The sequence below is a fragment of the Mustela nigripes genome, chromosome 12 (assembly GCF_022355385.1).
Source record: "Mustela nigripes isolate SB6536 chromosome 12, MUSNIG.SB6536, whole genome shotgun sequence".
Taxonomy (NCBI): Eukaryota; Metazoa; Chordata; class Mammalia; order Carnivora; family Mustelidae; genus Mustela; species Mustela nigripes.
In genome coordinates, this window is record NC_081568.1 from 47,883,849 (window position 1) to 47,897,296 (window position 13,448).

The 13,448-nt window shown below is 44.2% G+C and overlaps 1 protein-coding gene across 1 annotated transcript in view; it reads right to left on the reverse strand.

Moving 5' to 3' along the window:
* Positions 1–13,448, reverse strand: part of ADAM19 (ADAM metallopeptidase domain 19) — a 79,714-nt gene that overhangs the window by 63,162 nt on the left and 3,104 nt on the right. Inside the window, exon 3 of the mRNA XM_059417247.1 lies at positions 9,279–9,349. Within this exon, the coding sequence (XP_059273230.1) occupies positions 9,279–9,349 (71 nt within the window). The remainder of the gene's footprint in view (positions 1–9,278; positions 9,350–13,448) is intronic.

The following is a 13,448-nucleotide window of genomic DNA, read 5'->3' on the forward strand; positions in this document are numbered from 1 at the left end:
GGGGTAGACGCTGTGGAATGAGAGGTACAAGTGATGCAAATTTAAACCATTTTCAACATATATGCTATATGACCTTGCTACTCTATCTGTAGGTATCCATCCTACAGAGATGCTTGCAAGTGTTCTCAAAGACAAGGTGTCAGCTGATTACTGCAGCATTATTTGTAATAACAAGAAATTAGAAACCTAACTGTGCATTTATTGGGAAATTAATAAATTTCGATCGATCCATTTAGTGGCATCCTATGGCACCATTAAAAAAATGAGACAGACCTATAAATATGCTAATATGTTAAGCTATCGAAGATAAATAATAAAAAAGCCAACTATGGCAGAGCATAGAGAGCATAATCTTGTTTATTCTAAAACTCTATTACGTGTGTAATTTTTTTCCTAGTATTTTATTATCAAACTTTTCACACACTCCAAGAATTTCTTGTATAAAATTTTTTAAATGATTTGACGCCTGTCTGTGCTCTATTTCTAAGTGAAAGAAATACACACATAAAACTGAGGATACAGTATAACCCCATTTGAGTAAATTTACATGGAAACTTACAAACGGTTAAAAAAAGTAACCTAGGTAAAATGGTAAGTTCGGGGTAAATGCTCCCACACCGGAAAGCCCGTGATCGTTGTTATCTTAAGGTAAACAACCTGATGGCAAAGGGATCCTCAAACTCAAGAAATCAATCCTGACTTCCTCCAAGGGCACTGCTTCCCTTTGCTCTGACCATGGTCCATCTAAGGCCAGCTGACAGCTTCCTCCCATTCATTTCACCCCGTGCTCCTGCTGCAGGGCCGCCAGGAGAAATAAGCCTGAGACAAAAGAAAGCCATGGACATCCTTCCTGGCTACACAGGCAGCCCTGGCTGTGGGTCCCTGGAAGGAGAGAGAGCCGGAACCGGCGGACACATCCTGGCCTCCTTATCGCACAGTTCAGGGCCTTGCCAAGGGAGTAGATGGGCACTGAGTCCGCAGGCACAGAAAAGATGTACAGTTTGGCTGGCTGGAGAGCCTTGCAAAGCTGTGTTCGTGAGATACAGTGAGGTCAAACTGGCTGTAGCTGGAGAGCAGGAGGGACATTCCTCTCTCAGACCATGCGTTTTAAGGTCACCCCTTCCAAATTACATTTGGAAACCAACTCAGGGGAATTCCCTCTTACTGCGTTCTTAACTGTTTTTCCGACCCTACAACATACAAATAATAGCGACTATTTATTGCACTTTCATGGCGCACCAAGCACAGTGTACATCCTTCAGCAGCATTACGTTATCGAATTCACACAACATCCAGCGAGGTGGCCACTATCACGAGCCCCACCGAGTGGATGAGGAAACAGATTCACAGAAGTGAAGAGACTTGCCAAAGCTTACACTGCCAGTGGGTGCAAGGAGCAAGCTCCGAGTGCATACCACCCGGACGATACTACTATCCCACATTGAAGTCCGGATACTAATCAGGGCCTAGGACAGTTAGAAAAAAAGGGAAGCGGGAGGGTAGGATGGGGAAGAAATGCCAGTTCTAACAAGACAGAGCCTACTAAGCAAGAATAAGGCATCTGAAGACATCTGTCTGTTCACAGCCCCAGCTAAGAGCCTGGACTTCAGAGTCAAACAGATCTGGCTTCACATCCTGGCTCTCCCCTTCCCACGCAGGGGCCCCTGAGCAAGTCACAGTGCTCCATAACTCAAGGTCCTCATCCACCACATAAGGCCGATACAAGTACCTCTGCCTCAGAGTTGTTGTGAGGATTCACTTAGATGAACCATCTATGGACCTCAGAACAGTTCCTGCTACATAGGCAACTTCTACATGGTAATAACTACGATTACCATAATTGTTGACATCGTTATTAATATGTGACCATAATCCTCAGCAAGAAGCAACCTGAAGGCAGATGGAGCATCCGAGAACATGACCGGAACTTAGGAAATGCTGATGAGTGATAACCACACATGCTATTTCTCAATATGTTTTTCTCTTGTCACCTCATACTTGAAGATATAGCCACAGGGGCCACATGCAATGCTATGCATTACCCAGACATTTCAGAAAAGATTTGTTTTTGCTTTTGCATTAATAAAAGTTAACGTGTATTGAAACCTGCTTGTTATGTGCTGGGCATTGGACCGAGCACATCCCAAGACATTACCACTAAACCTCATGAGGTGTATTTGTTTCCTGTGGCTGCTGTCTATTAACAAAAACTCAGTGCCTTTAAACAACAGGAAATCCCGGTTCTGGCAGCCAGAAAAATGACAATAGTCCTACTCAAATCACCAGGTCAGCAAGACTGGATGCCCTCTGGGAGGTGTCACTCCTTGCCTCAGCAGGCTCCCAGGGGCTGCCTGCATCCCGTGGCTTATAGCCACATCAGTCCAGTCTCTGCCTCAATGGTCACACTGCCTCCTCCTGTCTACGATCAAGCATCCCTCTGCTCCCTCTTACAAATATAATTGTGATTTCACCGAAGACCCACGTAGATAATTCAGGATAATCTCTTCTCAAGATCTTTAACTTAATCACACTCACAAAGACTGCTTTTCGTCATATAAGGTAACATATTCTCTTGTCCCAGTGATTAGAATGTGAATATCTTGGGGAGGGCGGCCTTTTCCAACTTAGCACACTCTGCAATGAAGGTATTAATATCTAATTTCTATGCATGTGGTAGGAGATAGTAAGAGATGGGTAGAACTGAGTTTGACTCCTGGCTCTGGCTGACATTGGGTAAATTACTTAAACTCCTTCCATCTGAGTGTCCTCACATATAAAATGTGAATAACAATAACACCTCTTCGAAGGGGTGCCATGAGGATTATCTAGAACAGTACTGACGTGCCTCTGCAGTGATGGGCTCTCAGTATATGCTCCCTAAGGAGTGAGTATTATTATGAATACAGATGAAGAAATATTCAGAAGGCAGGTGACTGCCAAAGGACACCTACCCAGGAAGTGTCAGTGCCTGGAACTAAATCTGGGTCTCTCTGGTACCAAAGCCAGAACCTGTTCGACTCTATGGACTATGGAATTTCGGGCTTACATGCTCCTGGCCTTCAGAATCAACAAACCTAGGTTATTTCAATTCTAGACCCTCCCTCATACTCTGTGTGGCAAACGTACGGCTGCATCTCTTCAGAGCAGCACTTTTAATTACCGAAACTGAATTTATACAATGGCCCCTAAGACAGCAATAGCATGTCTCCAGTGGTTTGGAAATAATAAAGACCTGCTTATGAGAGAATTCGGCTGGCAAAAAGATCACCTTAGATTGGCTGGCAGTCCATACGGTCTTCAACTCCAGGGGTTCTGGACAACACAGGAAGTGCAGATGAAACCAATCTCAGCCTCCAAAGCTACAATTGGAAACTACATCTCAAACAGGACCACGAGGTGTCTCTGAGGCAAGGTGCCTAGCACAGCGCTTGGAATTTGTATCCACTTACACATTCCCTGACTCAGAGTCAACACAGCAGGGTTAACTCAGTTCCCTATGCTTGAGAAAATGTTTGAAGTAAATTCCAGACCCTCGGAGGCAGCTCTCATCAAATTCTGGTGTCCCCACCCATCCATTCAACCATTTCCTCGGCACCGGGCTCTCTGGGTTACACGATCTCCACCACAGGGAATGGGCAGCCCAGCTGCGTGCCGAGTTTGGAAAAACATTTTGAATGCTTTAGATCTGCCAAATACTCGGTGAAGGAATGATATCCTCTAATTTCTTAAGCCCTGTGTATTTTAAGTGAAATGTAATCCATATGTCTGTTGACTCATTTCAATGAGACTCCGTGAAGCATGGTTTACCAAGAGCATTGGGATAGCGCCTAAGCCTTTCTTAAGCTTCCCTTTGATCCAGGAAATTGAACTTTGCCAACAACAAATGAAGCTCCTGACAAGAGAGGGTCAAACGGAGCAGTCCTTTATCCTAGATAAGATGTTAAAGCCTACTCCCACCTCAAGAGGAGGCTGGGGAGGTGGATGCAGCAGAGAGTGCCATGGCCTGCATGTAGTCAGGATCTTCCTCTGGATCAGCTATGTATTTCCACCAGGCTTCTTTGGAAGAGAAGTGGAACACTAAGAGGTGGCAACTAATCCAGCCTGTGTCTTGCTGAAAACTCCTTTTTTGCCTGCTCTTCGTTCCTCCTCCAATCCTCCAGTATTAGAAAATTCAAATAGAATTGAGGGGAAAGGAGAAAATGAGGGCTCTGGATCACTCCCTTAGCAGTGAATGAATGCTGATTTCCCAAGTTGTCTCTTGACTTCCAGGACACCAAAAGCAGTCTGCTTCACAGTGACATCTCTGAGGGACTAATAAGAAATTAGAGCGATGAGGAGAGATGAACATCAGAAGTAACGGTGGACGCCACAATCACTGAGCCTCTAAAGGCCCAAGTTCTGCCTCGACAGTTACTGTTCTCCATGAGGTCTGGAGGTAGACGTACACACAAAAGAAAACAAATGTCCATTCTTATTAGCTAGACTCGTGCAAACAGGATCTCCCTTTTGCTAGCTGGGCTGGAGCACAATGAGTGGAATGAGTCCAAAAGAGATCTCTCCCTTTCCCAAGCCAAAATCTGAATCTTATCATCGTTTGGACTCAAGGAAGGACAGTATACCAAGGAAATTAAGAGTTCCAGAATGTGCTCAAGAGACCAGCAGAGAAAAGTGCATGGCCAAAGGTCCTCTGGGCAGAGTGCCCACTAGTTGAGCTGCTCATGTGTTTTTGAAGGTGACCTTGTAACCTAGTGATCCTGCCCTTGAGTAATGCAGTCCAATGAGCATCCTGCAAGCTGATTCAACAGCTCAGTGGGCCCTCCTTGGGAAAAAGTACATAAAGGAGAAAGGAGTGAGCCAGAGCCTACATTTCCTGGAGGTGTTCATCTACCTAGATGCTTACAGCTAAGGAAGATTCCATTTAACTTCAGCAAACAAATTTTTGTTCAGTACAGCTTCTGGGTTGATGAGGCAGTCCTCAGGGATGGGGGGAAATTATATGCAGAAACAATATTTGTGGCTTGTAGAAATAGCAGCCTATAATTTCTTCCCTGTCATTTCCTTTCTTGTGTTTATGTTGCCTAAGTGGTGAATCCTGAGCTAGGAGTTCATTCTCAACTTCAAGGTCCATGGTTTTGCAGCGTTTGCCTTTATCCCAGTGCCCTAGTTTCGAAGATGTCTCTAAACTGAATGTCTCTAAACTAAATGAAAAGCAAACTCCCTGAGGTCAGGAGTTCTATTCTATTATTCTACTGACACCATGTCCTTTAAATAGGTAGTGTGAGAAAAAGCTCTTAGAGCCCAACAGGGACAAAATCCCCATTTTATAGATGAAGAATGTTGAGTTCCAGGAGAGCCAGCTGGCATGTTGATCGTCATCATCTGTCTCTGAGTTCAGTCCTCACTCCACAAACCACACTGCCTCAACCACAAGTAAGGCTCTCCTAATAACAGCTCTGCACCAAGCTTTGCAAATTATGTGTATGTCTGTTGAGTGAAGCAACATAATACATACTTTTATTAGAGTAGAATACCTTCAGATGTACAGTTGAGTCTAGAAAAACAAGTATGGAACAAGATACATAGTATAATCTCATTTCTGCTCCTCCCTCCCCGACAAAAATAGCTGCCAGTATGCGATTGTGTTTTCTGTGTTTTCGAGTATCTGTTTGCATGTTCTCACACACGCAGCCAAGGTCCAGGGTATCCCCACCAAACTACTAACAATGGATTCTTCTTGAGGGTGGGAGACTTTCACTCTTTTACTTACCATATTTTGGTACTGCTACATGTTTTACGACATGCATGTATTTCTTTCACAGTTAAAAAATCCTGAGCAAGAAATAATAGTAGCTGCCATTCACTGAGTAGGACTGAAGCCAGGCAGCGTGCTGGCTTTCCACACACCATCTCATTTCATCCTCCCATGGTTCATGGCATGGACTATCTTTATATCCCAGAGAAGGAAACTGAGACTTAAAGATCACACACAGCTAGTAAGCTGCAGAGCTAGAATCTGAACCTAGGACTGTCAGACATGAGAGCCATATTAAGATTAGCCCTAGAACGCCACTCCTTTTCATCCGCACTCAGTAAAGCGTGTGTGTCTCCGATGCGGACGCATCCACTTATCCTGAGTTGCTTCACAGAAGGAAAAGGCTGCCGGTCGTCATGTTATCGAATTAAGACAACGTGGGGTGTCTGCTTCCTGAGCTGAGGGCCTGTTTGCTATGTGCCTGCTCTCCTGGCCCACCCCCCGCTCCTCCATCCTCACCATTCTTGGCAATCTCTTCAAGTGCGAATTCCATTAAAGGTCTGCTCACTGCTATTTTGGGCCACACATTAGCACGCCGGCTCTGACTTGATGGGAGAAGGCCAGACACCTCGGGATGATGAAAAATAAATTAGAAATGTCCTCTCCCTTCCCTCACAAGTTCCAGAAGTCTTTGCCCACAGCCGTTGCCTTGAGAGGCCCGAGAATCCAATATATGGGGAAATGCATGGGGGGGTGGTGGGGGCTGGTGAGCTGCGGAGAAAGGGAACCTTCATAACCCATCAGGGGCTTTGAACTTGTCTGTTGCCTCTTCTTGGACTTGTCTTCTCTTCGTCTTCTACACACTCACTTCCTCACCTCTTTCAGGTCTTGACTCCAATACGAATTCACCACCAAGGCCTTTCCTGACCACCGTGTTGAAAAGGCCCTCCCTCCTGACCTGTCCCCCCGCCCCCCACTGTGGTCTTGGGGCATACCACAGTTCCCTTTGTTCTTTTGTTTACTGTTCCTGACACTAGAATATAAGCTCCACAAGGGCAGAACTGTTCTGCTTACAGCCAGGTCCCCAGTAGGGACGCTGGGCCAGCAATGCTATAAATGCATAACGGACGAATAACAATGAATGAATCTGTTGAGGAAATTCGGAACCAGAGCTTGAGAAGTCACCTGGCACAGGGCCTAGCTTCCCCTCAAGTATCATGGGATTACAAAAACTTTAACGCAGCACTTTGGAAAAAATCAGAAAAGCCTCGCTCCCTGACCCCTCCCCACCCCTGAGCTGTTTTGAATCTGGACTCACAAGCACCATGAATGAACAGGCTTGGGGAAATAAACACACTAGGAAGTCGTGTGCAGTTAGAGTTCCGCTTGCTAACACATGTTCAAAAACAAAAAGCCCAATTTAGACAAAAATAGCAGGAAGCCGTCCCCCAGGGATACCTGATGAGGTCATACTGCTTGGCTCGGCTGCTTCCATTTTTGTCAAGTCTCCTGCCTTCTGCCAGCTCAAGGAGGCCAGGAACCGTATCCAGCCCCCCGCTGCTCGCTGGGAAACCAAAAGGCTGCATGGGGCAGCAGACAGTAGAACTACGGGAGGGCTCTGCTCCGGAAGCTGTCAATGTGGGACCATAAAACTCAGCACCCTGCTGCTCACTCACCACGCTCTGTCTTGAGCACACTGCCTCATTCACAGCCACCCTATGGCGGTAGCTTACTACCCTCGTTTTATAGATGAGGACACTGAGCTGACATACATCATAGCAAGCTGACCCAGGTTACACAGTTAGGAACTAAACCGGTGTTTTTTCCAGACCCAAGCCAAGAACACAAATGATCCTACTCTCAACTCTCTCAATTACTTGCTGTGCAACCTTAGACAAGTTCCTGCCTATCTCTCCCTGATTCAAAGTTCCTACGACTATCACACAAATGGCCAACAGCGTAAGACCATCGCACCCAGTGTTTTCTAAGACATCTTCCTCCTCGAACTTCCTATGACCTCTTGCACAGGTTCCAAAACGTGAGGAAAGAATGAGTCCCGGGATCCCATTTGGCCATGACATCCCCCCATCACTTGGACCGCCCAGAGGAAGCTGAAGGGTCAAGGTGTCCTCTTGAGGCCCAATAGGACAGATTAGCCACGGGTGGCAAGAGGGACATTCAGTCTGGAGCTAAAGGGCTAAACGAAAGCAGACTCCCGAGAAATCACCAAGAAGAGACCCTCGGAAGGCATTTCCTGCAGGACCAGAGGAAGACAACACAAGGAGAAATCCCAGGCAGGCAGAGTCGACACCTTCTGGGGACAGAGCCAGCCAATTCTGTTCCAGTCAATTGGGACAAAAGGAAGCCATTCTTGTGGTGGTTTCACTGTTAGGAGGAAAGCAGCAAAGATGATCGAGATGCCCAACTTTCCAGCTTCCCGGAGGCCACCATATTCTGGAGGCAGAGGAAAGATGTGGATGAAGCCAATTCCTGTCCATGCTGCTTAAGGCATGCTTTTACCACACTACCAACACGACTCACCCTCCTTTGCAAGTATCCAAAAGCCCAAATTTGGAATAATTTATGTTCTTGCCTCCTATCCAAGCTTAGCAGCCATTCCCATCCTTCTGGATACGGGAAGGTCCCTATCCATCCCTTTCTTGGCAGTGATGCGTCTGATTACTCATCTGCTTCCAGGGGACTCCAGAGGCTGCCAAGAGGAGGCAGGCAGTTCTCTGAGCCATGCAGTCTTATCTGGGAGGTCTGTGGGGCAGAACTAGTTAGTGGGAAAATACCAGAGGCCTCAGCATCCCCCAGCCAAGGAAGGAGAGTGCTCGGGTGGCCAGACAGATTGGGAATGGCCGCCGAGCAGCCATGCTTTATGTCTACTCACCTGCTCAATAACATGAATCAAGACACAACTGTGCTCGATAGCAAATCAATGTGGAAATATTTCTGAGCCAGGCAGCCACCCGAGATGAATGAGGTTAGGAAGATGGCGGAATCAGCCTGATGAAGAGACTGCTGACCATGCTCTTATCAGCAGAAGCTCAGACTTATCTGACCCAAAACACATGGAGCAGCCCGTGTTCCAAGCACGAAATCCCAGAACACTCCACCCTGCCTCTCTCTCTGCTTTCTGCTGTTTTCCTCTAATCTTCACTTCCTGCCATGCGCTGTGCTGGAGCTAGTAAGTCAGCTGCCAAAGTCCTCCATTCCATCCCTCCCTTCATCACACACACACACACACACACACACACACCCTTGTGTGCCTGCAGTGAACTCTAGGAGGCCCCGGAAATACAGTCAGAGGAAATTCAAGGAAGACGTTAAACAGTCCAGTAATTTCACAGCAAGTCAAGAGATTGTGGATATGCTGTCTTTGCAAGATACTCCCCGCAAAGGAACCACAGATTGAGGGCTTGGTGATTTCACAAACTGCTTCCTTCCAAAACAGTGGCACCTGCATCCGGCATTGACATGGAAGTGAATTGTTTCATTATGGATAAATGAGGAGTCCACTTACTCATTCTTCTCGAGGTCCAAGATGAATTCTCGCCCCTCGGCCTTTATCCTGAGCTCAGCTCTGTGTGGATGCTGAAACCAACAACAAAAGAATGTCAGTTCCTAAAAGCGGGGGACGAGGCTCCCTGGAACAGGCACAGGATCCAGCACAGTGCTCTGACATTGATCCACAGGAAGTGAACGAAAAAGGGTCAATTGCATTTCCAGCCCAAACATGAAATGACTTCAACCCCCGAAGGACCGGGTTCCCCTCCCCCATCTGCCTCCTCCTCACACACAAAGGAAAGGAACTCCAGGCTGAACTATGATGTAAGTGCTTCCATGCAGGTCTGATCAAGGCACACACTCGACGATCTTGGACTGTCAATTTTCTGTGCAGTCAGATCTGGATTCCAGGGCTGGCTTTCACACTCCAGGTACGTGAAGCTGGGCATGCTACTGAACCACCCTACCACTCAGCTTCCTTATTTGTAAAACAGATAATAACAGTCAGCCTTTTGGGAATCTTGTACCAACTAAGCGACATAGCAAATGTAAATAATTTGTCACAGAGCTGGCGCAGAGAAAACCACTGATTCTTGTTGGGTATTATCAAAAATACCAGGAGACCACTCTTCCAAGTGAGTTCTATTTTATTTCATTTTGGTTCTCAGTTTCATTTCGGGTCTCAGTTTCCCAACCATTTCAGAGGAGACAGCTGGGAGAAGATACATTTTACACATGAGAAAAACTTATAGATGGCCAAAGAGCAGCACACCCAGAAGAGATCACATAAGATATCATACAGATGGCTCATAAGCACAAAAAACGTGTTCAACATCAGTGGTAACTGCTCCCCACCGAAAAGGAAAAATTTTTAAAGATACCTTAAAAAAAAAAAAAAACAGTGACAGAGATTTTTAAAAACCCATAAGTCACAATGAGCACACTGAAAAATAGGCACTCTCATACCCTACCAGTAAGAATTTAAATTGATACCAACTCAGTGGAAAATAATTTGACAGATGGACAAGAGTTTTTAAATGTTTAGACAAAACTCTGTCCGAAGAGAACAAACGGAAACAGGCAAAGGTTTATATACAGGGATCCTCATTACTTATAATAATGGCTAATGAAGTATAATTTGAATGTCCAAAAAATAGAAGAATAGTTAAATAAATGATGACCAATCATATGACAAAGTACTCTACAGTCATTAAAAACAATGACTTGAAATAATTTTTAAACTATCAAGAAAGTAGACATGATAATTATTAAACACACAGAGGCTCAAAACAACACTATATATTTTATTTAAATATACTTTTATAGAACAAAATAAATCAAAACATTACCACAGTGACCTCTCAGCAGTAGTACCATGGGTTAATTTTATTTTCTTTGTGGATATTTCCATGTTTTTAGAATTGCTTTGATATTTTAAGTAAGGGACTTTTCATCTATTTTTACCTTACTATTGTGGAAAATTATATAACAAATGAATCATTGAACACTACAACAAAGACTTGATGTACTATATGCTGGCTAACTGAACATTAAAAAATTAAAAATTAAAAAAATGTTTAAAAATTTAAAAAAAGGAAAAAAATTTCAAGTCATAACAAACTTCCATGCTTCAACAGTTCAGCTTGAGGTGGCTGAGCTTATTTCGAAGATAAAGTTATTTATATAAATAAATAAAATCTTTAAAATGAGATACTTACATTTTTAAGCATATTAAAAACAGGCTCAATTCTTTGGTGTGTTTTAAATACACACCAAAGGAACTTGGGACCAAGGAACTAATAAATTCCTGAAGTTGACCCCAAAGCTTAGTTTTAGCATTGGAGAAAGTGGGTCCACTGCTTTGCCACCCCTGGTTGGGGACCTTCCTCTTCCAAGCACATTCCTCTTTTTATTTGCCCCAAACTGCACTTCCCTTTAGGGTCCTAGGCACTGGGCATCCCTGAAACATCAGGCCACCAAGGGCTCCAACGAGATCTGAACATTCTGATCCAGGAAGCTTGGGCAACCCTGTCCTTTACTATTTTTGTATGAATTCATCCTACCGACTTCTCTTAAAAAAGGACATTTCAAAACCACGGGGAGAGGAAGTTAGGTGGTTGTTTGCCCAATAACTTTCACTAAGGGATCCACATCCCTGTCTCTAATGCCCTGATTCAGCTCCGATAACTGCTATTCTGGTTGCTGAGGCTTTGCCACTTTATGCCAGATATTCCAGAAGACGGACCCTGTCCAGTCACATTAAGCATCAGGGACACAGTCGCAAGTGGGCATCTGAGGAAGAGTACACAGCAACAGAACTGCAGCAATTCCCTTATGCAAGCGTGACAGTCCACACAGAAAAGGAAAGTTGACATCAAATCAAACACTGTCACCTCTCCTCCAAAGAGACACAAGCTGCAACATGAGTACAAATGCCTACAAGTGGGTAATCCAAAAATATTTCTCTCTGGTGTGGAAGATGCTCAGACAGTAATATTTAAAATATGTTGTCCCTTGTTTGCAAGGGACATTTCAAGCAAAACAATGAAACAGTTCTATCAGGATCTATGGATCTCCCCTGCTGAGCTTTTCCCTTGCAATTCCACGCTGTGCTAGGAAGAGGCAAGCTCACCTCTCCTAGGAGGTGGAGGGAGCCGAACCGCTGGTTATACTTCCCGTGAAAGGTTAAAATCCTTTCTCTTTAGAGGTAAATTAAATAGATCTTCAGCTTCATAGGGTATCAGAAACCTGTCCTGTGTATGTGCACCTGCCACTTAAGATCTAGTACAATACTTACTATACAGTGAGTGTTCAATTAATGCTTGGTGAATTAATTAATTACAGAAATGAGAATAAAAGGCCTGACTGAAGTCTACCTTCTGTAGCCTCTCTGACATTCATTCATTTGTTCATTCAACAAGTACTTCTGGCACCAGGCACTGTGCTGACTATTCCTACAAAGTACAATGACCCAGATTCTGGGCAGAGAATGGCTAGGAATAAAGACAGGATCTGGAGCTCCACTTTGTTTCTCAGGCCCTTCCTGAGGATGCCAGGCATCCCACATCTGGAAGGAACAAAGAACCTCTACAGAAAGTATTGGATCCATTCCTCAAGCAATAACAGATATGTTGGACTATCCAAGATCCTAATTTTTAAAAATAACCTGCTCTAGGAAGGCCATCCATCAATCTGTCTAGATTCTTCCTGAAGCTATTTTCAGTCTTTCCTACTTTTTGATGAAATAAGGTCCACGCATTTATTGTCTTTAGGATAAAATGTTACTTTCATTTCTCCCAAATTTTTTGCTGGAAATTCCCTTAATAAATTCAAATGGAAGCATTATGGACATGTGTGTATTACCCTAGCCATAACTTCAAGGATTCCAGGCATTTGTCCTCTCCATTTCTGACATTTTCCTGACACAGTTCTCTCTCCATTTTCTTCTACTATAATCTTGCTTTTTTTATATGCTGCCCAATAAATCATGGTCCTTTTGAGCCCTAAAGGACCTTATTAACTATCGCTTCTCCCCAGCCCTCTTTATTGCTATCCCCTAGAATCCCTATTTTATAAATGAGGAATTAGAAGTTCAGAAAGAGGAAGGTCCCATAGCTGGTTTCTGGCACACAGCAATTGTCCTCCTTCCGAGCTCTTTCACGTCTCCCTTGAACTGTAAAGACCAGAACCACAAAGAATATCCTGGATGTACAGGTCCTCTTTGCATAATAGGTTAATGTTTTCTGTCTTGTTCCCAATCCCCATGATAAAGCTGGTGCATTTTCCTGGTGTCACGGCCCAAGGACACTATTGCATTTTAAGATATATCCCCCAGTACAAGATCCCTCTGTTGTCTCTTAAAAATAGCTTGAATTATTATTTTTCTCTCCAAGTACATTATCTCATCAATAAAGTAAAGCATGTATTATATAAAGCAAAGATAACAGTGACAATATTTAATCAATTCTATTTGAGAGCTGGTGATTTTTGTGACATGTATTTGCACTTAGCTTGTGTCAGCATTAATAATTTTCATTTCCTCAACTAATAGCATTTGGAAGTGTTCTAGAAGTTTGTCACACAATGAAGGAAAGTCCCATCTGGGATTTTCAAAACCAATGCACAGGGAGGACAGAGTAGGCTTGAAACAGAACTAATAGCAATGACTAGCCTTCCAGGAAAGTTA